General features: G+C 44.6%; 1 protein-coding gene and 1 pseudogene across 7 annotated transcripts in view; one reads left to right on the plus strand and one right to left on the minus strand.

Moving 5' to 3' along the window:
* Positions 1–1,391: 1,391 nt before the first annotated feature.
* The window catches only part of TMCC3 (transmembrane and coiled-coil domain family 3), a 311,857-nt gene continuing 285,729 nt past the window's right edge, over positions 1,392–27,519 (minus strand). For 5 of the 7 annotated variants that reach the window (XM_037733748.1, XM_037733765.1, XM_017515815.2 and 2 more), the window contains exons 2-4: positions 12,203–13,119; positions 9,367–9,502; positions 1,392–3,109 (exon numbers count right to left, since the gene is read on the minus strand). In XM_037733748.1, the coding sequence (XP_037589676.1) occupies positions 2,807–3,109; positions 9,367–9,502; positions 12,203–13,119 (1,356 nt within the window). In that variant the 3' untranslated portion in view covers positions 1,392–2,806. Of the gene's footprint in view, positions 3,110–6,756; positions 6,872–9,366; positions 9,503–12,202; positions 13,120–19,228; positions 19,326–27,519 lie in introns of those variants that run through there. The other 2 variants (XM_037733776.1, XM_037733781.1) reach the window with 2 other exon arrangements.
* Positions 21,883–22,413, plus strand: LOC108294095 (annotated as a pseudogene).

Here is a 27,519-nt window from a genome sequence, read left to right on the forward strand (position 1 = left end):
GACTAGAGGGGATGGAGTATGCTGTTTTCCATTCTCTTCTCTACTTCTGTCACTGGGGAGAAGATACACAGGTCACAGGTCTGAGAAGCGTGCATTAAAGCACACTTGCTAGGCTGAGCACTGGAATGGTGCGGGCTGGCGTGACAATGAGGCCTATGTTCTTCTTGAGCCCTCCCAAAGCCCTTCATCTCAAGGGCTAGAAATCTCGCAATCTCTAAACTAAAAGCAGCATTCAATCCCTGGTGTGTCTAAAGTGATGCTAGGAAAGATTCACAGATACCAAGATGGGCCCATCCAGTCCCCAGCTTGACTTAGGAGTCTAAGTTACTCAGCTCTCCGCCCACACTGAGTCTGATGCCCACAGCTCAAGGGTAATGCTGGCCACTGAAATACAAAAGCTAAAGGAAAAACAGCATTCTCTCTGCCTACCTGCCTTCTACCTGGCCTACTTAACTGTTCCCTGGATTTGAAAGATCAGTGTATACACATCAACATGGAGACTGGGGGAGTCTGACAATGAAAGGAGACATAGTCATGAGATAGGGGTAGGACTGGTAACTCTCTCTTCCCCGAATCCAAAATACTTTATCACCAAAGAGTCCCTGAAATGACATTTATTGTTTTAAAAAGCGTGGGTCTGGAATTAGATAGTGGTGATGGCTGAACAAGTTGGCGAATTTACTAAAACCACTGAACTGTACACTTGAAAAAAAAAAAAAGGAAGAAAGCTTGAGCTGCATGAGTCCCACTCATATACACTTAGACTTATTCTAAATGCTCAACTATTCCATTCTCTCAGACTACGGCACATGCCGTCACATTTTTTTCCTTCAGGAGATTTCCCTAAGAAGAGTTCTTTACAAAATATTGCACTTAATTTGAATCCAGGAGACTTTATGTCTTCTGAAAGAAAATGTTCTCTCATGCCTTCCTGCTGCAGCAGATGGTGGGAGTGGCGGGACAAGGGGCTCAACAGCAGTTTCCATGAACATTGCTTACATCTTCCGCTTTGTTATATACACACAGACACAGATTTAAAGGAAAGTATCATCTGGGCTGAATGGTATGCCCCAAACAGGGATGTTAACATTTGAATGCTTTCAGCTCAGAGGCAGTGTGGGCATCCTAAGACCTACAAACTTAGGTTCAGTGAGATGTTAAGAGACAGGTGGCAGGCAGGCGAGGTGACTCACACCTGTAATCCCAGCACTTTGAGAGGCCAAGGTGGGTGGATCATGAGGTCAGGAGATCGACACCATATTGGCCAACATGGCGAAACTGTGTCTCTACTAAAAATACAAAAAATTAGCTGGGTATGGTGGCATGCGCATGTAGTCTCAGCTACTCTGGAGGCTGAAGCTGGAGAATTGCTTGAACCCATGAGGCGGAGGCTGCAGTGAGCTGAGATCACACCACTGCACTCCAGCCTGGGCGACAGAGCAATACTCCATCTTAAAAACAAACAAAACAAAACAAAACAGAGGCAGGTGGTAACTTTGGCTCAAACACTGGACTGATTTCATTCTTGCTTGCCTTTCACTTCCTGAAGAGGACTCTCTCAATCTTCATCCAGGTCGGTTGCTCCCACTAATCTAGCCGCCATTCAGTCACACCCAATGTCCTCTTTCCCTCATGTGTTCAGTGTTCCTACACCTCAGTGCACTTTATAGGCTATGGTTCTGTTGTCCTTCAAGGAAGGAACTGCAACATGACCATCATCTGTTTTCATTTCCTGAGTAAGCTTTGCAGTCCCTCACAGACCTGTGAATAAAATGAATCACATCTTCCAGGCGGGCTTACCACAATCAACATTTGCCAAAACAGCCAGGCAGGGTGGCTTGTGCCTGCAGTCCTGGCTAGTCGGGAGGCTGAGGTGGGCAAATCCCTTGAGGCAAGGAGTTTGCGACCCGCCTGGGCAGTAACAGCAGAACCCTGTCTCAAAAAATAAAAATAAAAAAAGATGTGCCAAAACACAAGCCTTCAGAGTAGTGCTCACAGGATTCCAAATTAATGTTAAAGTCACAGTCTGATGAGTGATTTGAAAACCTTGCTGCACACTCTGAAGGCTGGGCGTTTGCTAGCCAATTCACATAAAATCAGGTGTCGGTTGCCTGGGTATGAGAAGGAAAAAGCCCCATTCATAAATCCCTATGCCTTACCATTTAAAGTGTAACAATACCCCTCAGGTAGACTTGTTGGATAAACAGGTGTGTGGTAAGATTTCCGTGTTACAGGGTCACACATGATTGACCACTGTGGACACTGAGTACAAGATGGGACCTATGGTCACCTGGAGACAAGCGGGGTGGATCACACAGGGACCTGTGTTTCCATAGGCCACAGTGTTTCACACTGCCCAAGCCTGTGGTTCTTCATTCCCTGAATCATGCATATCCTTACTTTTTATAAGACTCACAGAAAACACAACCATTAGCAATCGTGAAGCTCAATTCTGACAAAGACTTAAGAGAGAGATCTCTTTTCTTCTGGATCACCCAATTATTCCAAGGTCTCAATATACAGAGGTTTACCACGCTGGGCTAGTCAGGTGGGCAGGAAATTGGTCTGATTAAGGCAGTGAGCAAGGTAGGAGAGCTCTCAAACAGATTCGTGTTAACCAAGCACAAGGACTGAGTTGGCAACTGCTCCCGAGTTAAGAGAACCGTAGTTATTTACATACACCACACAGCCCTAGTTTTTCTTGCACACGAGTCAGCACAATCATTCATTGAAAAATTTGGTAGTATGCACAGAGTTTTCTTTAAAATCAAAACTTGAAAGGACTTGAAGGCAGGAAGCAGTGGCTTCATCTTGGTATTATTATCCTCTCTATGGCACACAGGATATGGTCCCAGTTTTTACAAAATATAGCAAGGAGAGTCACGGCAAAGAAGGTGCCGAGGATGTGGCAGCGGCTCTTCATCATGGGTGAGACGAACTTCGCGATGGTAGACACACACACTAAGATGACTGTCATGAAGGCCAGGACCACGTTGATGCACTTCCCCAAGAGAACTTTAGCATTCACGGTGTCTGTCTGCAGAGCTTGCTGCTCCTGCTGGTGGAGCTCCAGCTTAGAAATGCGAGTCTGGCAGGATTCCAGGGCTTCCTGTGGGCAAGAGGGAGAGCAAGGGTCAAATGCTGTTGTGATCGTCAGCAACATGTGAGCGCTTGCTCAGCTGTAACAAAAGCCCCAGCTCAGAAAGCCCAAATGCCAGGGCAGCTGCGAATCCCCAGCTGATGATGATGGTGATAGACAAAGACGTGGAACAAGAATCTCCAGGCTCATTTTCTCCTGTTGTTCACAAATAGAAGAGCATGTGCATACGACCACAAAATATCACAAATGAGGAAGTATGGCTAAGTTTTTCTGACTTTACCTTCTTTGTTTTTGAGGCGGAGTCTTGCTCTGTCACCAGGCTGGAGTGCAGTGGTGCGATCTCAGCTCACTGCAACTACCGACTCTTGTGCTCAAGTGATTCTCCTCCCTCAGCTTCCTGAGTAGCTGGGACTATAGGTGGGGCTACAGCCTCCTGAGTAGCCGGCACTACCACGCCTGGCTAATTTTTGTAGTTTTAGTAGAGATGGAGGTTTCACCATGTTGGCCAGGCTGATCACAAACTCCTAACCTCCTGGTCTATCTGCCTCTGCCTCCCATAATGCTGGGATTATAGGCATGAGCCATGCACCTGGCCAACTTTACCTTTTTTTTTTTTTTTTTTTTTTTTGAAACAGAATCTCACTCTGTCATCCAGGCTGGAGTGCAGTGGTGCAATCTGAGCTCACTGCAACCTCTGCCTCCTGGGTTCAAGCAATTCTCCTGCCTCGGCCTCCCAAGTAGCTGAAATTATAGTTGTCCGTCACCACACCTGGCTACTTTTTGTATTTTTAGTGGAGACAGAGTTTTACCATGTTGGCCAGGCTGGTCTCGAACTTCTGACCTCAAGTGATCTGCCCACCTTGGCCTCCCACAGTGCTGGGATTATAGGCGTGAGCTGCCATGCCTGGTCTGACTTTACATATTTTTGAAATAAAGTGATATAAAATATCAGTGCCTGTTGGTGCCATCAGGGACCAAGCAGAGGAGGGAGGTTCCACTTTGTGACTACTCCACCTTCAGCCAAGGAGTGTGTGGGATCTCCAATGGCCAGTCCTCATTTCCACTGCTCAAAGATTTTGTCCATCAGTTAGGTTGCTGAAGGAAGGCGAGAGACGGCAGCGGAAGGGACCGGGGCTGAGTGTGGGGCAACTCTGCTTTCGCCTGCTCTCTGAACACAGTGTTACTCCGAGGCTATCTCCCTGGATCTCATCCACTCCAAGTCTTCAATCACTGAGACGTGGATGGCTACAAGTGTATCTCTAGGCCAGCCCTCTCTTCTGAGAGGAACTCAAAGATCCCTGTGCTGTGACATCTCCATCAGAGCTTCTTGAAAGTACCTCCAATGCAACATGTGCAAATGTGGCTTCATGTATCGCAGCTACCCAACGCCCGCAGTCGACCCTGCTCCCCTCCAGTGTCCCTCATCTCAGAGTACAGTACCACGGTCCACCCAGCTCCTCACACCAGAAGCCTGACAGGCATACCGGATACCTTTCTCAGCCAACCTGCCTCCCAGCCACGGAGGCAACATCCAGTTTCTAGCTCAACTGGTCCGGTTCTCTGCCCACCAGCACCCCAATCAAAGTCACCAGGATTTCTTGCCTGCAATAACCTTACACGAATTTCCCTGTACACCCTTTTGTTCCCCACCGTCATGAATCCATTTTCCACACAGCAGCCCAAGGGGTCTTTTAAATGTGCATATTTGATGTCACTCCTTTTCATAAAACCTTTGCAATCTTTACCATGGCCTTCTGAGGCCTTGTAAAGCCCAGGTCAGCTACCCTCTCCTCCCTCACTGAATGACTTCATGCCAGCCCCTTGCCCTGTCACAGTGCTCTGGCCTTTTCCAAGTTGTTTTTTTCTTTTAAGAGACAGGGTCTCACCCTGTTGCCCAGGCTAGGATGCAATGGCACTGCCATAGCTCACTACAGCCTCAACCTCTGGTCTCCTGCCTCCGCCTGCTGAATGACTGGAATTACAGGTGAGAGCCCCCACACCCAGCTTTATTCTAGGTTCTGAAAAGGAGCACAGACTCACCTCAGGGCTTCCGCACATTCAGTAGACTCTGCCTAAGGCGTGTGCCTCCCCCACTCCCTCCTCTTCACCCGTGGATCTCCTACTCATTTTTCAGGTCTCACCTTGATTGCCACATCCTTGGGGAAGCCCTTCCTGATCCATGAGATTAGGTCAAGTCTCCCTAGAGCTCTCCTCCCCAACCACGAGACAGAGGAGACATACACTGCCTGAGGACAGGAACTAGCTCATCTTGCATTTGCTGTCCTCTCCAGCACAAAGCCAGCGCCAGGCATGCAGCAGGCGAATATGAAAGAGACAGCTGGGTGCCAGTGAGACAATGTGAGGCTGGACAGGCGCAGTGCCGCATGCCTGTAATCCCAGCACTTTGGGACGCCAAGGTGAGTGGATCACTTGAGGTCAGGAGTTCTTTACGAAAACCCCATCTTTACTAAAAACAAAATACAAAAATTAGCAGGGCATGGTGGCACACACCTGTAATCCCAGCTGCATGGGAAGCTGAGGCAGGAGAATCACTTGAACCCAGGAGGCGGAGGTTGCAGTGAACTGAGATTGCACCACTGCACTCCAGCCTGGACGACAGAGCGAGACTCTAAAAAAAAACCCCCAAGCCTGTTGGGTGAAAAGGACCTAACTAGAGGTAGTGCAATGTGCCCCTCTCTGTTCTAACACATTTGCCAGTCTGCATTTGCTCAATTAAAATACAGTCATCTTTTCGGGTTTTAAACAGGCATAATGGCTCCATGACTGATTTGCTTTTCTTCTGCTGAATAACTCTATGGGCCAAAGAACAGGTTCTCTGTTACTATAGTAACTTCTATTATACTAGCTACCAACGAAAAGGGTAAAACTTCTTCAGATCTTCACATTCTAGAAAGCGCTGGCTTTCAACAATCACAGGCATGTACCTGAAATTATGCATTCTTCTCAACTACTTGGGTCCAAGGTTTCCTCCATTTTAGGCACAGCACAGAAAAAGTGATGGAACAAGACAGAAGGCCAATCATATAGGCAAATCTGTGAATCTTTGATTATAAGATGAATTACATGTACAAATAGACCAATCTTAATTCTGTCTTACAACTGCTGTCAGATTTTTTTAACCAAAAGAAAAATCCAAGAAAAGTCAGCATTGAATTGCAAGGAATTTTAGTCACAGCAGCCAGATGTATCCAGCTCCACAATTTTTGGAACTTCCTTGGGTCCAGTAATTACCTTATTGGGGATGATGACCATAAAACGGTTATCCTGAAACAATTTTCAACTAGAAATTCAGCGTTTAAAATAATGACTCAGTTGTTTAAAACAACAAAACTCTTGCATCTCTGCAGGCAACAGCCTCCCTCATCCACAGCAGCCCCTTCCCTTTGTATGACCCTGCCTATACGAACAAAAGAAACGAGAAATAAAGATGACGTCAAAAGGCAACTGCTAGAAGGCCTGAGGGACATGGCTACTCCCAGATGTGATAAAAAGAAGGGTCAGTATTTATCGTTTGACTGTTTACTATGTGCCAGGCAAAGACTTCAATACTTTACATGACTATTCCATTTAACCCTCCTAACAACCTTTTGACGCAGAGCTCTTTAACATTTCCATTTTATTGAGGAGGAAACTGAAATACAGAGCACTAACTCATCCAGGGCCACACAGCAGAGGTGAGGGAGCCAGGATTCTAGCCATCATGACAGAGAAGGCACTCCACTCATTCACACAGATGTCCTCTTTGTACTTCTGAGTGAGAGGTGAAACCAGAAAATGTCAAAATGAACCTTTCTGGATGTTTAAGTTCCCTTTGTGTGGTCCCCTCTCTTTTTCTGTCCTCTTCACCACTAATATGTTTCTTAAAACATAGAAGAACAATATTAACCCAAACTATCCCCTAAACAAGAAAACCATGTATTTAGATACCACCCAGTGACATCCGAAACATGTTCTAAAATAGAATGACTTAGTTAAGCAATTGTACTGTTCACTTGGCAACATTTTTATTTACTTGTTTTTTGGAGACAGGGTCTTGTTCTGTCGCCCGGACTGGAGTGCAGTGGTGTGATCACAGCTCACTGTAGCCACAAAATCCTCCCTCCTCAGCCTCTCAAGCAGCTGAGGTTATAGGCATGCCACCATGCCCAGCTATGATAATTAAAAAAAAACAATTTCTAATTATGTTGGCCGGGATGGTCCTGAACTCCTGGCTTCAACTGATCCTTCTGCCTCAGCCTCCCAAAGTGCTGTGATTACAGGCATGAGCCACTGCAGCCGGCCCACTTGGCAACATTTAACATTTAAATGAGTTCAAGTTCTTTAGCCAGTGGTGAAGTGAAGTCTTCTAATCTAGAACAGGGCCAGAAACCTCCCAAGCGTCTTCTGTATTGTGGTCTCTGCGGGCAGAATTTCCTATCAGCTCTGATGTGCTGGTTCCCAGAATTGTCCAAGTAGGCATCTGGGATTAGCACAGGCTCAGGTCTCAACAGAATGCAATAAAATATGGCCAGCTGAAACTCCAGCTCACACACTACGGGAGAAAGCGCTATCTTTATGTTTAATTTTCTCCTTTGTTAAGTGGGGTTTGGATTCACAGCCTTGTTTAGACCTTGTTTAGGCCACTTCCTAGAGCCGGAGAAAAAGGACTACTGTCCACAAAGAAAATCCATAAAAATGAAGCTGGGCATTGCTCCAAGAGTCTTTTTTTTTTTTTTTCTTTTGAAACAGGGTCTCACTCTGTCACTCTCCGGGCTGGAGAGCATTGGCACAATCACTTTAACCCTGAACTCCTGGGCTCAAGCCATCCTCCTGCCTCAGACTCCTGAGTAGCTGGGACTATAGGTGCACACTGCCACACCCAGCTAATTTTAACAAGTTGTTTTTAGAGATGGGGGTCTCACTATGTTGCCCAGACTGGTCTCGAACTCCTGGCTTCAAGTGATCCTCCTGCCTCAACCTACCAAAGTGCTGGGATTACAGCTGTGAGCCACCAGCCCTGGGAAACATTTTTTAAGGCAATCAAGAAGCCTGGGGTTGTTTCTCTACATGCCAGGATCACATTAGGAAATACTGGAGCACAACTTAGTTTATATTGATCCCATTATCCTTTCCTTCCATTCACCCAGATCCTATCCATTCCTTCCAGTCCCACCTTCTCTAGGACATTCAATTACATTCCTTCCATAAGGAGGATTTGCAAGACCTTGTTTAGGCCACTTAACCTCTCTGTGCCTTGGTCTCCTTATCTGAGAAGTGGGGATAATAGCAGTAACTGCCTTAAAGGGTTACTGAGAAGTAAATGGCAAAAAAGAAACCTGTCAAGTGCTTTGCTATTATTGAGCACACAGTATGCACTGAATTGCTTTAACTTCTTACAAACACGAACACTATTATTTTACAGATGAGTGAATGGGCTCAAGTCTTACTCAGGGCCACACAACTGATATGGCAGCCATGAGACTGAAAGCCAATGTTTTGCCACTAAATGACTGACTGCTCCCCCAGTCCACAGCTTGCTGGGCACCACATGGCTAAATTTCTGTGGCTCACAGAGTCCGTGTCGTGTTACTTGGCCCTTGTTTGTGCTGTCTTGAGGGATTTGGCAGTTGTGCTATCCCATGCTCTCCACCTAGACAATGAGCTTCTTGAAGGCAGGTTTGTCTCATATTTTTACATTTTACAGTTTTGGTGGTGATTGGCTTGAGGTGGATAATAAATACTTGTTAACTGATTTAGGCAGAAAGTATATTGTCTCTTAGCCAGGCACAGTGGCTCATGCCTGTAATTTCAGCACTTGGGAGACTAAGGTGGGCAGATCACTTGAGGTCAGGAGTTCGAGACCAGCCTGGCCAACATGGTGAAACCCCATCTCTACTAAAAATACAAAAAAATTAGCCAGGCGTAGTGGCTCCTGTAGTTCCAGCTACTCAGGAGGCTGAGGCAGCAGAATCACTTAAACCCGGGAGGCAGAGGTTGCAATGAGCTGAGATCACCCACTGTACTCCAGCCTGGGCCACAGAGTGAAACTTGCCTCAAAAAAATAGAACATTGTTTTTTCACTTAGTAATGTCTATAACATGAGCTAGTGGGGTTAACATGGTAGAGAGAAAATGTTTGTGCAGAGAATACATTTTGTCCTTTGTGCCAGAAATCCTCTAAGACTCAGGCATAAGCACTTAGTCTGCTAAATGAATTAAGGCCTGGGAAGAGCCCAGGCCTGTGTCTCATCACTAAGGGAAAGGTACCTGGATGTCCCGCGAGCGCTCGTAGGCCTGGTAGGCCACCTTTTCCTCGATGCTGGCCAGCTCCTGCTTCAGGTTGGCTGTCTCATGCTGATGCAGTTCCGTCAGGTCATGCAGCTGGTCCTCCAGTCGCTCATACCTTTAAAAGAGAGGAGCCGATTCCGAGTGTGACATTTCACAGCGCACTGCAGAACAATGTCCTTTTTATCTTCCTGGGCCAGTATCTTTTGGCTTGCTCTCATCCCCTGATGGGCTCTTTTTCCAAAAGAGTAAGGCTTGCTGTGGGAAATGTGCTTTTGGAGAACACTGACTCCCAGATCTGGAAAGACCCAGTCTCTGGGGTCTTGACTCTTTGTCCTTGCCACTGAAGGTGCACATGGGTCAGATTAGCACCTTAGCTAACTGCAGTGACCTCAAGATAGAGCTTGTCAGCTGACGCATTTGCCAGGGCCAGGCGGACGACAGGGCTCTGTGGCATCCTGCTAAATGAGGGCCAGGACCTCTGGTGTCTGCGGTGCCTTCTCCCACTTCTGCCCTGACACTGCTGTTGGGGTTCATGGCCAGAACGCTCACAGGGAAAACACCATGCGTTTAGTATCACCTTGTACTCTGGCACCAACTCTACTATCTCCCAGCACACACACATGCACTGATTATGGATTTCAACTCTTGGAACTTAAGTGACAATACAAAATTAAGGTTATTACAAAATATAGATGGTTCATCATGTGGTGTTTCCAAATGTCCAAATCTAAAGGAACAGAATTACGAAGATTCTCATTCCTGTGTCCTGTCCCTCTCACTGAAGATGATTCTTCTCATATTTGAAACCTCGGCCGTGTGTGGTGGCTGCTCACACCTGTAATCCTAACACTTTGGAAGGCCAAGGCGGGTGGATCACCTGAGGTCAGGAGTTCGAGATCAGTCTGGCCAACTTGGTGAAACCCCGTCTCTACTAAAAATACAAAAGTTAGCTGGGCATGGTGGCATGTGCCTGTAATTCCAGCTACTTGGGAAGCTGAGATGGGAGAATCGCTTGAACCCAGGAGGTCGTGGCTGCAGTAAGCCGAAATCATGCCTTTGCACTCCAGCCTAGGTGACAGAGTGGACTCCATCTCAAAAAATAGGAGTAAAAACAACAACAAAAAAACAAAACAAAAACCTGATACTGTGCATTGTGAAACAGGATGCACTGTTTGGAGAAGATGCATTCATTAGCCTGAAATGACTGATCAATGCCAATTTCAGATGCTTACATAGGTTACCTGGTAGAATCATTTTATAAAGGAGACCAAAAAGCTTCATCCAGATTTAATGTTTATTCTCAGGCATGACTTCTCAGATGTCAAATGCTGCTACTGCTATGAATAAGTCTTTAAAGGTCTCTTCAGTAATACAGGAAGTAACTGTGTCACACGGGTCACAAATGTAACCACAGGACAGACACAAACAGAAACCATCCTGAACTCACATAAATGGGGATCTGTAACTTGAGAGAAAATGTACATCTAAAAAGTGCTATATCCTAGACTGTTTGGATAGAACTGATGTTCATACTCTGGAAAAGCTGTGACTTAAAAATATTTCTTGTGTAAAAGATTCCAGAGATACATATAGAAAAAAAAATTTTGTTTCATAAAATAGAAGAATTGAAAAGGCCCCATTTCTAAATCAATACAGACATAAAATCATACATCAATTATAACACAATATGTAAGCTAAATTTAAACTTTTAATGTTACGGTTTGTAATAGGCATTTTACCATTTTATCTACATTTTAAGAAGTTAATGTATTGTTAACATTCACTAAAAAATTTTTGAAGTATCAGCTTATTAGAAAAATGGGGAGAATTACCTTATATTTGGGCTTATACACTTTTTGTTAATAAGCTATAAGCTCCTAAAAGCCAGCCTACAAAACATCTGCTTTTAAAATTAGCTAATACAAGCCACAAGGTTTCACTGTATACTTTAATCTTAAGATGACTTTGGAAAGTTCTTCATTTAGAGTAAAAAGTTTAATGAGCAAAGTGCAAAACATGAAAAAATATATATTACATAAGGATGTCAAGATTGATGTACCAAATAAAATAACTTTGTTGGGTAAGGAATTAGTGTTTTTCACTTGATAATTGTTAGGGACGGAAATCAAATACAGATCTCTGAATTAGCGTAATGACACTATAACAGAAGTCTATTGAATCAGAATCTTAGGACGCACATGAGTTGTTGCCTGTAACTGATATTTTAAGGGACCCACCACACATATATCCTTCTCTAAATTGTCAGCTAAAAGACACAAATTATAAAACTTAGCATCATGATGGATGGGAATTGTTGGGTATCCCTTATCCGAAATGCTTGGGATCAGGAGTGTTTCAAATTTTGATTTTTTTTTTCAGATTTTGAATATTTGTGTATATGTAATGAGACACCTCAGGGATACCTAAGTCTAAAGACAAAATTCATTTGCTTCCTATGCCGCATGTACACGTAGCCTGAAGGTAATAGTGTGCCATATTTTAAATAATTTTGTGCCTTGAGTTTGTGTTATTTATGTGTAGAATTTTCCACTTGTGCTATCATGTTGACATTCCAAAAGTTTCGGATTTTGGAACATTCTGGATTTCAGATTTTCGAATGAGGGATGCATAAATACATTAGGGATGTATTGATCACTAAATGCCTTTTATTCCATATCTATATTTAGTGAAAATACAACAAGCAGACAATCTCTCTGCAGTAACATGCATCTAAAAGAATGCCACACCTATTATGTACCCACTAAAATTAAAAATTAAAAAAAAAAAATGTCACCAATCAAATACTTTGAAATACCTGTATCTCTCCTCCTGCAGGGTCTGAGAAATAAAACCATATTCTCTCTTAAACTGCACCTTCAGCGCCTCGATGTCCTCGGCCAGCTGAGCTTGGGTATCCTTGATCTCCCTCAGTTCCTCCAGGATCACGGCGAGCTTCCCCTGGCTATCCAGTGTGCTGGCTCCACCAGCCCCGAAGGACTGGTTTCCGTTACTGTCGGCCGAGCCTGATGTGCCACTTGAACACTCATCATCGCTGCCATACTTGGGTTTGTTGACGATGGTAGCGCTGCCCCCGTAGGCCCTGGCACTCGCCTCTGGCCTAAACTCCTCTAAGGAATTTTTCAAGTGAGCGATGTTGTCGGCGCTGCCAAATTTATTCCGGATCAGGTTGGCAAACTCTCTGGACTTATTGAAAACAAACACAGGTGGAGTGAGTGATACCCCTGGCATGCCCGATTTACTGCTCTCCATGCAATGGGGCGCAGTTCGAGATTTCACGTGGGCATCTTTCAAAGAGCGGTGAATGTCCTTCAGGTGGTCTTTGGAAAGGTCCTTTGAGCTCCTGGGGGCTCCATTCTGCTCGATCTCTCTGAGCTTTCGATGATACTGCTCTAACTTCTTCTGCAGCTGGGCGATGGAGTGGGCTGATTTCTGATTCTTCTTCTCAAAGACTTGCTTGATACGTCCCGCCTGCTGCTTGTCTGCACTGTTAACTAGTTTCAGATACTCCGCAACGTTCCCATCACGTGATGTTTGCTCAATTTTTATCTGCTCCGTTACCTTTAGAATTTTTTGCTTCAGGCTGTCTGCAGTGAGTTTGACCTTGTGGAAGTCCAGGATGCCATCGGGTACGTCAAAGTTGAGGTTGGTGTCTGACCCCCCTCGGCGTATGTTCAGGGGCAGGCTTAAGGTATTCATGTCATGACGTTCTACCTGAAAGAGACAGGAAAGAAGCACGTTAAAATCTGAAGTCAAAGAGATGATTACTGTGATAGAACCTGTGCACATACGAGATACATACATTAAGTCCCAGATTTTCAAACTCCAAGTGTCACAGGATAAAACGCCCCTGCTGTCCCCTCAAGTTGAACATAGGGGCAGCCTGCATCCTTCCTGCATCCATCCACACTAAGTGGCTGTGAGATTCAGATCTCCCAGGCTATCCACTTTCTTCTGTGATGAGACGGTAACTTGGTTCCCAGGGTAGAAAACGCAAAATACAATGAGGTCACCAACCAGCCCTGGTCTCCCAAAGTGCCCAGGTAACTAGAATGCCTGCCACGCCTCATTCATTGGGAACTTCACCACTATAGGGAATGCATCCTATGCAGAACTCACTCACTTAATAGACAGAGAATCTTTCAAAAAGGAAGATAGGGAAAAAGATACCAGCAGGTACATCCATCAATACAAGAACATTATTTTCTTAATGGAATAATTAAAAAGATGTGACAGAATAATATGGTACAAGATTAACTTTAACAATTGGGTAAAACAACAGTATTTAGAAATGGAAACAACTCCAAACCACACCACAGTGATTAAAAATGATAATACATAAATAAATAAATAAAAGAGCCAGGCGCGGTGGCTCACGCCTATAATCCCAGCACTTTGGGAGACTGAGGCAGGTGGATCACCTGATGTTGGGAGTTTGACCAGCCTGGCTAACATGGTGAAACCCCATCTCTACTAAAAATATAAAATTAGCTGGGCATGGTGGTGGGTGCCTATAATCCCAGCTACTCGGGAGGCTGAGGCAGGAGAATCACTTGAACGCAGGAGGCAGAGGTTGCAGTGAGCTGAGATTGTGCGCTGTACTGCAGCCTGAGCAACAGAGTGAGACTCTGTCTCAAAAAAAAAAAAAAGAAATGAAAAGAAAAGAAAAAGAACAAAAGAAAAATATGATGAAACTAAGACCACATGGGCCATTTACAGAAAAGAACTGCAAGGTGGCACTGAGCCTCCTGGTGAAGGGGGTGGCAAGTTTGCACTCTGAAAGGAAAAGGCAGAAGTAGACCGTGTGTCAGGGTCTAAGGATGCCTCTGCAAGCTTCACTACCATGCCAGACAAAGGACACGCTAAATTCATTAACATGCAGGAACCGCGGGTTAGGCCAGAACTTGTATCCAAGTCATCCCAACTGTAATCCTCTTTCCATGTCAGTTCACTCTACTGTTGATGTCCCCAGAGGATGAAAAATGGCTCTTTGCAGAGTTCAAACACAATCTCCAAACAAGTCTTAAGATCTAAACTGAAGCATCTCATTTGTCAAGTTAATAACCCTTTGATTAGAATAATGCCTTGATACAAAGTCTCAATAGAAATCAAATGAGAAGCAAGACAATATTCAGCATGTTACCTTTTTTTAAGTGACTGGTAGGCTGACAGCAAAAAAAAAAAAAAAAAGTAAAAAATCAACGAATCTCACACTGAGTGATATGGTTCGGATCTGTGTCCCTATCCAAATCTCAGGTTCAATTGTAATCCCCAGTGTTAGAGGTGGGGCCTAGTGGGAAGTGACTGAATCATGGGGGTGGATTTCTCATGAATGGTTTAGCATCATCCCTCTGCTGCTGTTCTCACAATAGTGAGTCCGCCTGAGATCTGGTTCTTTAAAAGTGTGTAGCACCTCCCCTCTCTTGCACACACGCTCCTGCTTTCACTATGATAAGTGCCTGCTCCTGCTTTGCCTTCCACCATGAGTAAAAGCTCCCTGCAGCCTCCCCAGAAGCAGACAAAGCCATGCTTTTTTAATTTTTTAATTAAAAAATTAAACTCTTTTTTTTTGAGATGGAGCTTCACTCTTGTTACCCAGGCTGGAGCGCAGTGGCACGATCTCAACTCACCGCAACTTCCACCTTCTGGGTTCAAACGATTCTCCTGTCTCAGCCTCCCGAGTAGCTGGGATTAAACGCATGGGCCACCACACCTGGCTAATTTTGTATTTTTAGTAGAGACTAGGTTTCTCTATGTTCATCAGGTTGGTCTCGAACCCTCAACCTCAGGCGATCCGTCCACCTCAGCCTCCCAAAGTGCTGGAATTACAGGCATGAGGCACCGCGCCCAGCTAAACCTCTTTTCTTATAAATTATCCAGTCTCAGGTACTTCTTTATAACAACGTGAGAACAGACTAATACACTGAGTGATCCAGACCCAAATATGGACCATACCCAGCAATGAGCATTAACACTTCACCACATAATAAATCCTGCCCCGTGCTTTATTCCAGAGGAGAGAGCACAGCAGCAGAGTGGGACACCATCCCAGATGCGCAGGCCAGGCCTCCTCCACAACTTACAAACGCTGGTTGGCATTAGTTCTTGGCCCCTCTCTTCCAGTGTACAATTTTGTCATACATGAGTGACACTGGTTGCTTTATCTGGGAAAGGAGCACCATATAGAAAAAGCTGGAAGGAAGTAAATGCCCCATCACAAGACTAGAAAACAGAATATATGAAAAAAAGATAAAGGAGTTGTGACTTCACCTGGTCAAGTGGGAAAGATGGGGATGAGGAATAAAAATGTACAATAATCTTTAAGTCCTAGAGGGTTGACTACAGGAAGCTCAAGGAATCTATGTACCTGTGGCTCCTTAGTGGACCCAAACAGGAACAGGTTCAAATGATAGCAAGAGAGAATGCACAAAACTTAGAAAATGTTCATTTTGGGCAGATGGGTAATTAATGGTAACTGTACAATCACTGAGGCTAGAAATTTGACTTTACTGGAGATAATTATATCTGATTATGCTTGTCTACATCTTAGAAACTTCCTTTGGCTTCATAATGCCTGCTAAATGAAATAATATAACCGGGTGCATCATTTCATTTGGCAGGCATTAGGAAGGGCCTTATAGGACTATAAGGCCTTAGCCCACCTTTCAGGCCTCACCCCGCACCTGAAGGACACCTTAAGAATATCTTTAAGTGGGCTGGGTGCGGTGCCTCATGCTCATAATCTCAGTACTTTGAGAAGTCGAGGCAGGCAGATCGTGTGGTCAGGAGTTTAAGACCAGCCTGTCCAACATGGTGAAACCCGTCTCTACTAAAAATACAAAAATTAGCTGGGTGTGGTGTCGTGCACCTGTTGTCCCAGCTACTTGGGAGCCTGAGGCAGAAGAAATGCTTCAATCTGGGAGGTGGAGGTTGTGGTGGGGCGAGATCATGCCACTGCACTCCAGCCTGGGGGACATAGCAAGACTCCGTCCGCCCCCCAAAAAAAATCTTTAAGTGAACCATACAACCTAAATTCTCAGAATATATATGAATTTCCTATGGATTTTGTCATATGCATGATGTTCACAATGCCTGCCCATCTACTCATGTTCATTGAAATCCTACACATTCTTTAAAACCCATTTCAAATGCCCCTTCTGCCATGAAGCTCTTCCTAGTCCCAGTGGAACGCCTCTCTCTTCTCTGACATGCCTGTTGCTCTGTGCTTATCTTGTGGCACTGCCTGGCTCCACCTTTTATCACCACCCATGCACTTTAACCCCCTGTAGACTGCGAGCTCCTTCTGGGAGGTATGATGTCATTAGCTGTACACAGCTTGAAGTTCTAGTACTTCCCTAGGAGGCTGTCAATAAATGTTTGTCTACTGAACAAAAGCGTCATCATTCTTTATTCCAAGGAGTCTACACTGGAATCATTTAAGACACATTTCTATTGAGCCAAAAAATAACCTCAGAAGTTCTGCTTGCACAGGGCGTGGTGGCTCATGCCTGTAATCCCAGCACTTTGAGAGGCTGAGGTGGGAGGATCATGAGGTCAAGAGATCGAGACCATCCTGGCCAACATGGTGAAACCACGTCTCTGCTAAAAATACAAAAATTAGCTGGGTGTAGTGGCCTGTGCCTGTAATCTCAGCTACTCGAGAGGCTGAGGCAGGAGAATTCCTTGAACCTGGAAGGTAGAGGTTGCAGTGATCTGAGATGGTGCCACTGCACTCCAGCCTGGTGACAGAGCGAGTCTCTGTCTCAAAAAAAGAAAGAAAGAAAAAAAAAATGTTCTGCTTGCATAGCCCTGACAATTCCAGGTGAAGATGGTTTTCCAATACCTGGATAATAAATCCAGCACCATGTGAAGCTGATTCAATGAAACAGAGGTTTTTTCCCGAGTATCAATGTGCAACAAGATACACAAATATAAATAAGGACTTCTAAACTTTAATCGAAGCACAATTTACGTTTAGAAAAGAGTACATTTAATAAGTACAAAGTAAAATAAATACTCAAAGTTTTACAAACTGAACACACTGTGAGCAGCAGCCGGTTAAAGAAATCTAACAGAGCCTCCTTTGTGCCCTCGTTCAATCACAACTACATCACCCCCACCTCCAGGGGCAACCCCGATCCTCACTTCAAACAGCATACATTAGTTTTGCCTGTTGTACACATGTATTTTTCTTGTCATTTTTCACTCAGCACTTTTTGTGAGTTTCATAAGAACTTGTTTTTGCCCTCCTGGAGCTCACAGGTCAGATTATTTAAAATCTGGTTGGCATCCCCTACTGAGAAGTCCACAACAACATCTAAAGGTAGAAAGGTTTTTATTCTTTACCAAACCACGCAGTAAGTCAACACCTGTTCTTACTCCTTTAATTCTCAGCTGCCCCAGGGCTGGCCATCCAACTCTGAGTCACAGTGCAGAGCCTCATGCTCTCACAGACCTCTGGTTACAGGACAGCGTCGTATGCACGGGAATGTTTATGCATAGATCGCCAAATGACTTTTGGCTTACTTTATGATTTAACAATGCTTGGCATGTTCTCAAGAGTCCAGATTGGAGAAGGCCACAGCATTTAAAGCCCGAAATCAATCAGTCTTACTGCTTGTCAGTAAAAATGTCTGATGAGGGTATAAAGTTGGAACTAATGCTGGGCTGTACCTTTTGCCCTTTTATAACCCTAGCACTGCACGGCATGATTGAGGGACAGCTGTACCCTCACTGTTAGATGCCTGTAAATTCCCTGAACACAAACTGAAATTACGTGTATGTGCTAGAAGAAAGCTGTCAGGGTCATCACCCTCTGTTTAATCCAGACTTGGCACTGACCCTATACAATACACTATACAATGCAGCTTGGTTTCAGGGTTAGGATGTAGGGAGGACAAAGGTTTCTGATTATCTAGACTCAACGTACACTATGTGGGTCAGGACACTGTGTTCCTTTGGTTACTGACATGTACTAGCTACGCGTTCTTGGGTAAATTGAGTCCTATCTATGGGCTTCCGTTTCTGAATCTACAGAACAAGTAGACAGAACCAAACAACTCAGAACCAATACTGCACAATTCTATCAAATGTAATCCAAGCTATTGTTACTGTGAGACAGTACTGCTTCATAATAAGACCAAGGGCTCTGCAAACAGACTGCTTTGGTTTCTATCTTGGCACCGCTATTAAGAGCTGTGTGACCTTGGAGAAAGGTCACACAGACAGCCTCTCTGTGTCTCAGCTTCTCTTCTGAAAATGGAGACAATGATTCTTCAAAGAGTTGTAAGGAATAAATAAGAAAATGTATATAAACTGTTCACCTCTTCAAGTGTGACCTCCTGGCACACTGAATGGTTTCAACAAATGCTTGTTACTGTTATCCTAATTTCATTCTAAAATGTACCCAAATTCAATTTCATTTAAAAATGTATGTAAAAACTGAAAGGGAAACAAACTCCAAAGTGTTAACAATGCTGACCTTTGCACCGTGGGGTTATGTGAGGTCATTCTTTTGTATTTTCAAGTTTTTAAAAAATAAAATGTATTACTGTTCTGGCGTAAAAGGTTTTGCTTCTAAGGATGACCACTAGCTTCTTTCAGTTCTTGCAGAATTACTTGGCTGTTATTACTTAAGATGAAAGGCAGAACCGCCTAGTGAAACGCCACTCCTAACTGTGTTTTCTTTCCGACAGCGGAGACATTTCCACTGTCACCCCAATGCTCCAGAACAAAGGCTGAGGAAAAGCCTGCGTCAAAATCTGACCCTGCACCACCTCTGCAATGAACCAGGCCTCCCATACAGCACCCCAAGTCAGCTCACCTTACCGGACGCAGGCACAGAAACTCAGTCTTCCCCAGCGCTCCTCGGACACACTTGGCAGGCTTCGCAGAAGGCTGTCTCCTAACACACTCTGTATTTACCCGCTAAAGCTCCAGAGGGAGATGAACCAAAAGGGAAGGGTACGAACACAGAGGCATGCCACCCAACCCCCAACAAACAGAACCAGGATGGGGGGCTCCTGTGGACCCCAGAAGGACAGGGACTGTGGCACGAGTCTTCTGAGGTTCTGGAGGCTACAGAGTGACCAGAACGTGCAGGGATGCAGAGCTGTCAGAACAATGTGACAGATGACAACTACCTGCTTAGTCTCAAGGCTTAATACAATGAACCTTTGCTTAAAGAAAGGCTGTTTGAGCTCAGACATTATTAAGAAAGGGTCAGATTGTTCCTGGCATTTCCAAGGCAACAGGTATTTCCAAGTACGTGTAAGTGAAGACTTAGGCACAGGTCCACAAGAACCTGCATGTTCAATACCTGAAGGCTTTTAAAAGTCTATGTGGCCTTGGTACGTAAGTCAATATCACTGACATTTTTTTACTATTATTTATTTTAGCTGAACTCTATTTCAGTTCTAGAGTCTAGGCCAACCTTGTCCAACCCATGGGCCAGGATGGCTTTGAATGCAGCCCAATACAAATTTGTAAACCTTCTTAAATCAGTATGAGATTTTTTTTTTTTTTTTTGAGACAGTCTCACTCTGTCACCCAGGCTGGAGTAGAGTGGTGCAACCTTGGCTCACTGTAACCTCCGCCTCCTGGGTTCAAGCGATTCTCCTGCCTCAGCCTCCCAAGTAGCTGAGGCTATGGGCACTTGCTACCACACCCAGCTGATTTTTGTATTTTCAGTAGAGATGGGATTTTACCATGTTTGCCAGGCTGGTCTGCAACTCCTGATCTCAGGTAATCTGCCTGCCTTGACCTCCCAAAGTGCTGGGATTACAGGTGTGAGCCACCACGCCTGGCCAATATGAGACTTTTTTTGCAATTTTTTTAAAGCTCATCAGCTATTGTTAGTGTATTTTATGGAAGAAGACAATTCTTCTTCCAATATAGCCCAGGGACGCCAAAAGACTGGAAACCTCTGGTCTAGGCTGCTTCCATGATATGCCACCTAGAACATGCTAGGCTTTGCCATGGTATTAATGTCAAAATCTCAGTGGCTATAAAAGAAAGGTTTATTCCTTGCAAATGCTAAAAAGTTGGCTGTGAGTCGGTGGAGAGACCCAGGTAATGCTGGAGCCACTACCATCTGGACGTTCTCTAAAAGAGACACTTTTTCCACTCATTACACTGGCCCTACCTAACTTCTAGGAGACAGGGAAGTATAATCCTATTACAAGCCCAGGAGGTAAAATATCATGAAAGTACCTTACTTGTTAAAAACTCTCTCTGGGGTAGGTTCTACTATAATTACTATTTTATAAACTAGTCACAGAGAAGTAAATTGCCTGCAGGTATACAGCTAGTAACCGGCAGAGCCAGGCTGGAAATTCAGGATGTCTGTCTCCAGAGCCTACATGCCTAACAATGACTGAATACTTTTATTGTGAGTCAGGCACTGCGCTGAAGATTTTTTTATGCATTCATATATTCTTCACACCAACCCCCCTTTATGAGAAAACCGAGGCTTGTAAAGGGTATGTTTCTTGAAGCCCATGAATAATAAATAGCTTAGGTGGAGCTAAACTCAGGTTTATGAAATAGGCAAGACTTAGCAAGACGTGCCAGCTTGGCCCCAGACCTTGTGAGAACCTCTGCAATGCCCCTGACATGGTCATCCACTGTATGGACAATCTGGGCTTGGTTTAGACTACTCTGTCAGAAAATTCTCCCTCAGGCTGAACTTGAAATCATCCTGGCTGTCACTTTGTGTCTACAGCCCTGGTGTGGCTTCCTGGAGCCACACCAATCATGTTTGACATAGACTATAAAATCCAAACAATTTTTTTTTTTTCGAGACAAAGTCACTCTCTGTCATCCAAGCTGGAGTGCAGTGTGGAGATCTCGGCTCACTGCAACCTCTGATGTTCAAGTGATTCTCCTGTCTCAGCCTCCCAAGTAGCTGGGATTACAGGCACGTGCCACCATGCCCGGCTAATTTTTGTAATTTTTTTTTTTAGCAGAGACGGGGTTTCATCATGTTGACCAGGCTGGTCTTGAACTCCTGGCTTCAAGTGATTCGCTTTGGTCCATATTCTAAAATATAAACAGTGATTTGGGCCTAATAACTTTATGAAGATCAAAAAGCTTACTGCTTGTATTGGAACAATGCCCACGCATTTACGATCATTAAGAGAAGAGAGAGAATGAGATAAAAGCAGAAGATAAAAGATAAAGGACCTCTGGAGAAAGAAGCACTAAAGGTCTAACAAGTGAGGGGTGGGAAAAGGCAAACAGCAGATGAGCCCCGGATCTGCCTGGAGGGACAGGAGGGAGCCCTTCTCTGTGCTGGGTGATACAGCTGGGAGACCCACGTACTGCTCAGCATGGCCCCACAGCGGGTACCTCTGTGTGGTCTCCCAGAAGAACAGGTGTTTTTCTACCAGAAACAAGGTGGTTGTGTCCTCACGCTTCTGAGACGGGAGTTACTCTTGTATTCTCGCGAGATGCGGGAGAGGGCGCAGGGTTTGAAACATGGCAGAAGACACAGACCAGCAACAAACTACCAACACTGGAGAGGAGCCCCTGGATGTTATCGGGCTCAGCTTAGATGAGCGAGTTTACATGAAAATGAGAAATGACCAACAGCTTTGAGGCAGATCACATGCTTATGAACATTTAAACATGATCTTGGAAAATGTGGAAGAAACTCTTACTATAGAAATTGATGAAGAAACATACGAAGAGATCTATAAATCAAGGAAACAATATTGCAACGCTGTTTTTCTGGGGAGATGGTTGTGTTGGTTGCTTCTCTACTGAGAGTTGGCTGAAACAAAGAATTTGTCCTGTATGGAAAATAGGAGACTTTGTACAGTAGCCTCTCTAAATGTACAAGACATTCAAAAGAGAAACCTGCATACATTCTGATATGAATAAATAATTCTGGGGATTCTCCCACTCCTGAAATGAACTGATTTTCAGGTAACTCACAACTTCTTAAGCTAAATGGCATTTTAATTTTTCTAAAGCTCTTCCAATAAATATGACCACCAAGATGCAGAACTCTATTTCAAGACTTGTTTTGCTCCATTATTCATTCTTATAGACAATTTCTGATTATTTTTTTCTTTAAAATGGTGCTTCCTCGTAGGGGGAAATAAACCCCAAAATATAAGATACGGTGGCTGGGTGCAGTGGCTCACACCTGTAATCTCAGCACTTTGGGAGGGGAGATTGCTTGAGCCCAGGAGTTTGTGAACAGCTTGGGCAACATGACAAAACCCTGTCCCTACCAAACAACAACAACAACAACTCAAAAATTAGCTGGGCATGGTGACATGTACTTGTTATCCTGGCTACTTGGGAGGCTGAGGCAGGAGGGTCAGGAGCCTGGGAGGCGGAGGTTGCAGTGAGCACAGATCGCACCACTGCACTCCAGCCTGGCAAGTTGGGCAACAGAGGGAGACCCTGTCTCAAAAAAGTAAATAAAGGGAAATATATAAGATACCACTAGCCCATCACCCTCTTGCTATCCTGGGGTCACACCTTACACACATTTGCAAAATGTCTAGCCAGAGTGAGTGAACAGGGAACCCACGGAAGCTGACTGAAACACTGGATCCCAGCATCCTGGCTAACAGAGCTAACCTATACTGGAAAAATAACTCCAGAGGCTGGATAAGACTCCTTGCCATCTGTTACTAGAAACATATTAATACTTTCATGGGACACCTACACAGAATATTTAATACCTACATTTGCTAGGAAAAACCTGCACTTTCTTCCACTGTGTGCTGGAGAGGAAAAATCTTAAGGATCTTCATAGGGTATCCAGAAGGACACTTTATTAGGAGAGTCTTAGTGTAGTGTTTGTTCTAATTTGTTTAGACAAGGAACATTTCCTTTCATAGTTCAGGTCTGACAATAGTACACTCTGAACTTTAAATAAGCACACCATGTACAGCACGGGAACTGAGTCAATAGTTTTTCCAGAAAGGTTTTATTCCTCGCATCCCCCCTTCTTCCTCTCTTGGCATCACTGACAGAAGAAATTCTGTAGCATCCAGAATTCTATTTCCAGCTGGGCACAGTGGCTTACACCTATAATCCAAGCATTTTGGGAAGCTGAGGCGGGTGGATCACTTGAGGTCAGGGGTTTGAGACCAGCCCGGCCAACATGGTGAAATCCTGTCTCTACTAAAAATGCAAAAAAAAAAAAAAAAAAAAAAAAAAAACCCATAAAAAAAAAAAAAAAAAAAAAAAAAAAAGGATTCTATTTCCTGAGAGCAGGTAAAATAAAATCTCATAACTCTGGAATTAGGGATCATTTGGAACAGGAGCTAGAGTACACATATCTTTGAGGGCCCAATTCTTTCTCCAGACACTGCAAATTAATAGTGTAAAGGAGATTAGGCAGTGTTTAAGATTCTCAAAAACAAATTCTTCAAGCATCCTCAAGCACTCACAAACACTTGATACTGTAATTAGAAATAATTATCTCCTCATTAAGCCTCTACTAGGCAACAGTGGTAATCTACTTTGAGTTATGTGCACTTAAAAAAACGTATTTCTTCAAAATAGCTTATAAATCACACTTCCAATAAATACAAACTAATCCTTTACAAAATTCACCTGACCCAGTAAAGATTTCTACATACTAAATCTACGTAAGAATTAAAGGTGGGGAAAAGCCAGATTCAGCACGAATGTTCCTTGAAAGGAAGGGAAGGCTACGGTGATGAAAACAGACCCACCTTACATGAGCACCAATTGCAGGGCAAGGACAGTCACAGTCCCTGGGGAGGAAACTGTGGAGGGATGTGAGGCAACACCCAAAGCAGATTATTTCTAAGAGGAGGAGAGAGTCTCTGGGGACCCCGTGTACCTTGAAAATGAGCAAGTCTGGGAAAGGGAAGTGTCCATTTGATATCTGCCCCTTACCTCTCCAGGCCTGGGAGTAAGAACCACATCTTTTAAATTTAAATATGTACGTGTACACACACACACATACACACACACACACACACACACGTCTCTCGCTCTGTCACCCTGGCTGGAGTGCAATGATGCAATCACTAGCTCACTGGAACCTTGAACTCCTGGGCCCAAGCGAGCCTCTCGCCTCAGCCTCCCAAGGTGTTGTGATTATATGCATGAGCCACTGTGCCTGGCAGAAGCAGGCCTTCTTGAAGGAAGGGTTCACAGTTTCCTCTTGTGGGGAGAAGGGGGATGCTGAGTTCTGAAGCAGCAGCAGGAAGCCCTCATTTTAGGACTAAACACAATAAATGTCCACTGAGGCTTTTCGTTCCTAACTCATCAGAGGAGAAAAGGTGAGCAAGAGCTGGCGGGCACTACTAAACTTAAGGTCTTTTGTGGGCAGTTCTGGAAAATTTCCCATCCATGCTTGTTCATTCCCATAGGTTTCTGACAGTGACTGTCAGTAAAACCTCCCCAGGAAGAGGGGAAGCCAGCAAGGAAGGGGATGTGGGCATACCACGTTTACTCTGAGAGAACCACCCCAGGAAAAATGAGTCTCCAAGGCCCTTAGTCAGAGAGCAGAGCAAACAGGCCAAGCCTGGGAGCAGAAGGTCCGCCTACTGCCCTGCCCTGGTGACCCAGTCTTCTCCTTGCCCGTGACATTCATTCACCACCTCGCTTACCCCTAAAACATGCCGGGTGGGCCTTCTTGGAAGGGACCTGTACTTAGTGTAAGTTTCTAAACGATAGTTACAAATCCAGCATCTGTCTTGGAGTCTTTCGGCATCTCCAGCCTGAACAAGCTCTATCAGGCCATGCTGTGTTCATTATATCCACCCTACCCAAAAGGGAAAGTAACTTGTCTCCTGAAGTATAGCTTCCCAGATAAGTGAATATAACAAGGGTGCCCAGTGTTATCTATCAGATGACAATAACTGTTTCCCTTTTTGCCTCGGATGCTAGGAAATTCAGAATCAGACTTGAATAACTGTTATATCTGGTGATCAGCCTATTTGTTTTCCCCTCCTTTTTCGACTTTTGGGTATTAGCACTACTCTATTTTCCGTGTGTCTTATCATAATCATAATCTTAGTGGAAAGAGGAGGATATACTTTAACCTATAGATGCTGGCTACATCATCTTGCCCGGAGATGAACACTGTATCAGCACTCCTATGTTTCATAGTGGGAATGTGGTCAAACACACCCAGCTCATGAACGTGCACCACTACTTCCCCATCCCCATTCCTAGGGCATCAGAGAAAGCCACATTATGCTCACACCTTGGCTCACGTCCTTTGAAAAGACGCTATGTAAGACTGAGTCAGGAAACAGTGTTTGGTACTGAAGCCCCGTAGCGTATTCCCAAAGCAAATGCAAGCCTCATAATCAAATCATTATCTGTGGGTGAGCATTTATTTTTGGTAGCATAACAAATACTGGATGATTTGCAGTATAGAATTTTCTTATAAATGGATCAGAATACTGCTAGCTATCAGACAAAGCTTAGAAATAAGTAGCTTTTTAAGAGTAGAAGAAAAACTGATCAATAGTCACATCTTTCCCTTTTGTGATACTGAAGCTAATTTTGGGCATTTTTATTTTTTCTAATATAAGCCAGCAGTATTATAACAAAATGGCAATTAGAACTAAAAAGCTGCCTTTAGTTGTATCAAAATAATATAGCATTCCACTTAAAGAAAAAAGCATCCATGAAAAGTACATTCAATCAATATTTTGGTACAGTATTTCTAGCACAGAAAAACAGCCTGACTGTGAAGTTGTACTCAGCCTTCAAATGAGGCCATCAACATAAACACTCTGATTTCCGGCCGGGCATGGTGGCTCACGCCTGTAAGCCCAACATTTTGGGAAATCAAGGTGGGCGGATCATGAGGTCAAGATATGGAGACCATCCTCCTGGCCAACAGGGTGAAACCCCGTCTCTACTAAAAATACAAAAATTAGGGGATCCAAGATGGCAGATTAGGAGCAGCTCAGGATTGCAACTCCCAGTGAAAGCGTGGAGGGTGAGTGGATGCCGCATTTCTAGACGAATTTTTATTGCCCACAGACCAGGAGATTCCCAGGCGGAGGAGCCCCACTGGTTGCCAGCATAGCTGGTTTGGCCCCCCGCGGCTCTTTTGGCCCGTGTGGCGTGGCTGTTTGGGCTGGTGCCCCCGCACAGTGGTTCTCTGTACAAAATACATGGGTCCAGGCACCGTTTTAGCTGGAGACTGGAGCTCTGGGAAGGCAGAGTCACCCATTCATTTGATTAAAAAGGAGACTGAAACAGGGAACCAGGTCAGGAGATTCCTGGGCAAAAAAGTGCCATAAATCTCAGCACCACTGTTTCAGCTGGTGCAGTGGGTTGCCGCACAGGAAATCACACAGATCCTGGCACCTTTTCAATAGGCAATAGGAACACCTGGGAGACAGTCGACCGTTCAACTAAAAAACAAAAACAAACAAACAAAAAAAACAGGCTCTGAGGCAGGGAGCCAGGTGATCAGGCTCGGCTGGTCCCACCCCCACAAAAAAACAGCAATCGGAAATGTTCTGGATTGAGAGTTTCACAGCAAGCACAGCTGAACTCCGGATGGTCCAGCTCTGTGGGGGAGGGGCGTCCACCATTACCGAGGCAGCCCACCACTACGGAGGTAGTTTGTCATTGCTGAGGCAGCCCGCTATTGCCAAGGCAGCCCGCCATTACAGAGACGGTCAGCCATTATAGAGGTGGGCTGCCATTGCTGAGGCACTTCTAACTACACCAGTATAAACAGAACTGCAGGGAAGTTCACACGGCAGCTGAGCAGAGCCCACAGTAGCTCAGCAAAGCCTCTGCAGGCAGATAATGACTAGGCTGCCTCCTCGCTGGGCAGGGCAGCCCTGAAAAAAGGCAGCAGCACAACAGAAACTCATAAATAAAGCCCTAACTCCCCATAACAGAGCTACTGGGGGAAAAAAAAAAGGGGGGTTTATGAGTTCTGCTGCAGCAGACTTAAAGGTACCTGCCCAGCAGCTCTGAATGAACAATGGAGCTCACAGCTCAGCACTTGAGCTCCTATAAAGGACACACTGTCTCCTCAAGCAGCTCCCTGACCCCCGTATATCCAAACAGTCACCTCATAAAGGAGAGCTCAGACTGACATCTGGCGGGTATCCTTCTGGGACGAAGATAGCAGAGGAAGAA

The sequence above is a fragment of the Cebus imitator genome, unplaced genomic scaffold (assembly GCF_001604975.1).
Source record: "Cebus imitator isolate Cc_AM_T3 unplaced genomic scaffold, Cebus_imitator-1.0 Scaffold18, whole genome shotgun sequence".
NCBI classification, from domain to species: Eukaryota; Metazoa; Chordata; class Mammalia; order Primates; family Cebidae; genus Cebus; species Cebus imitator.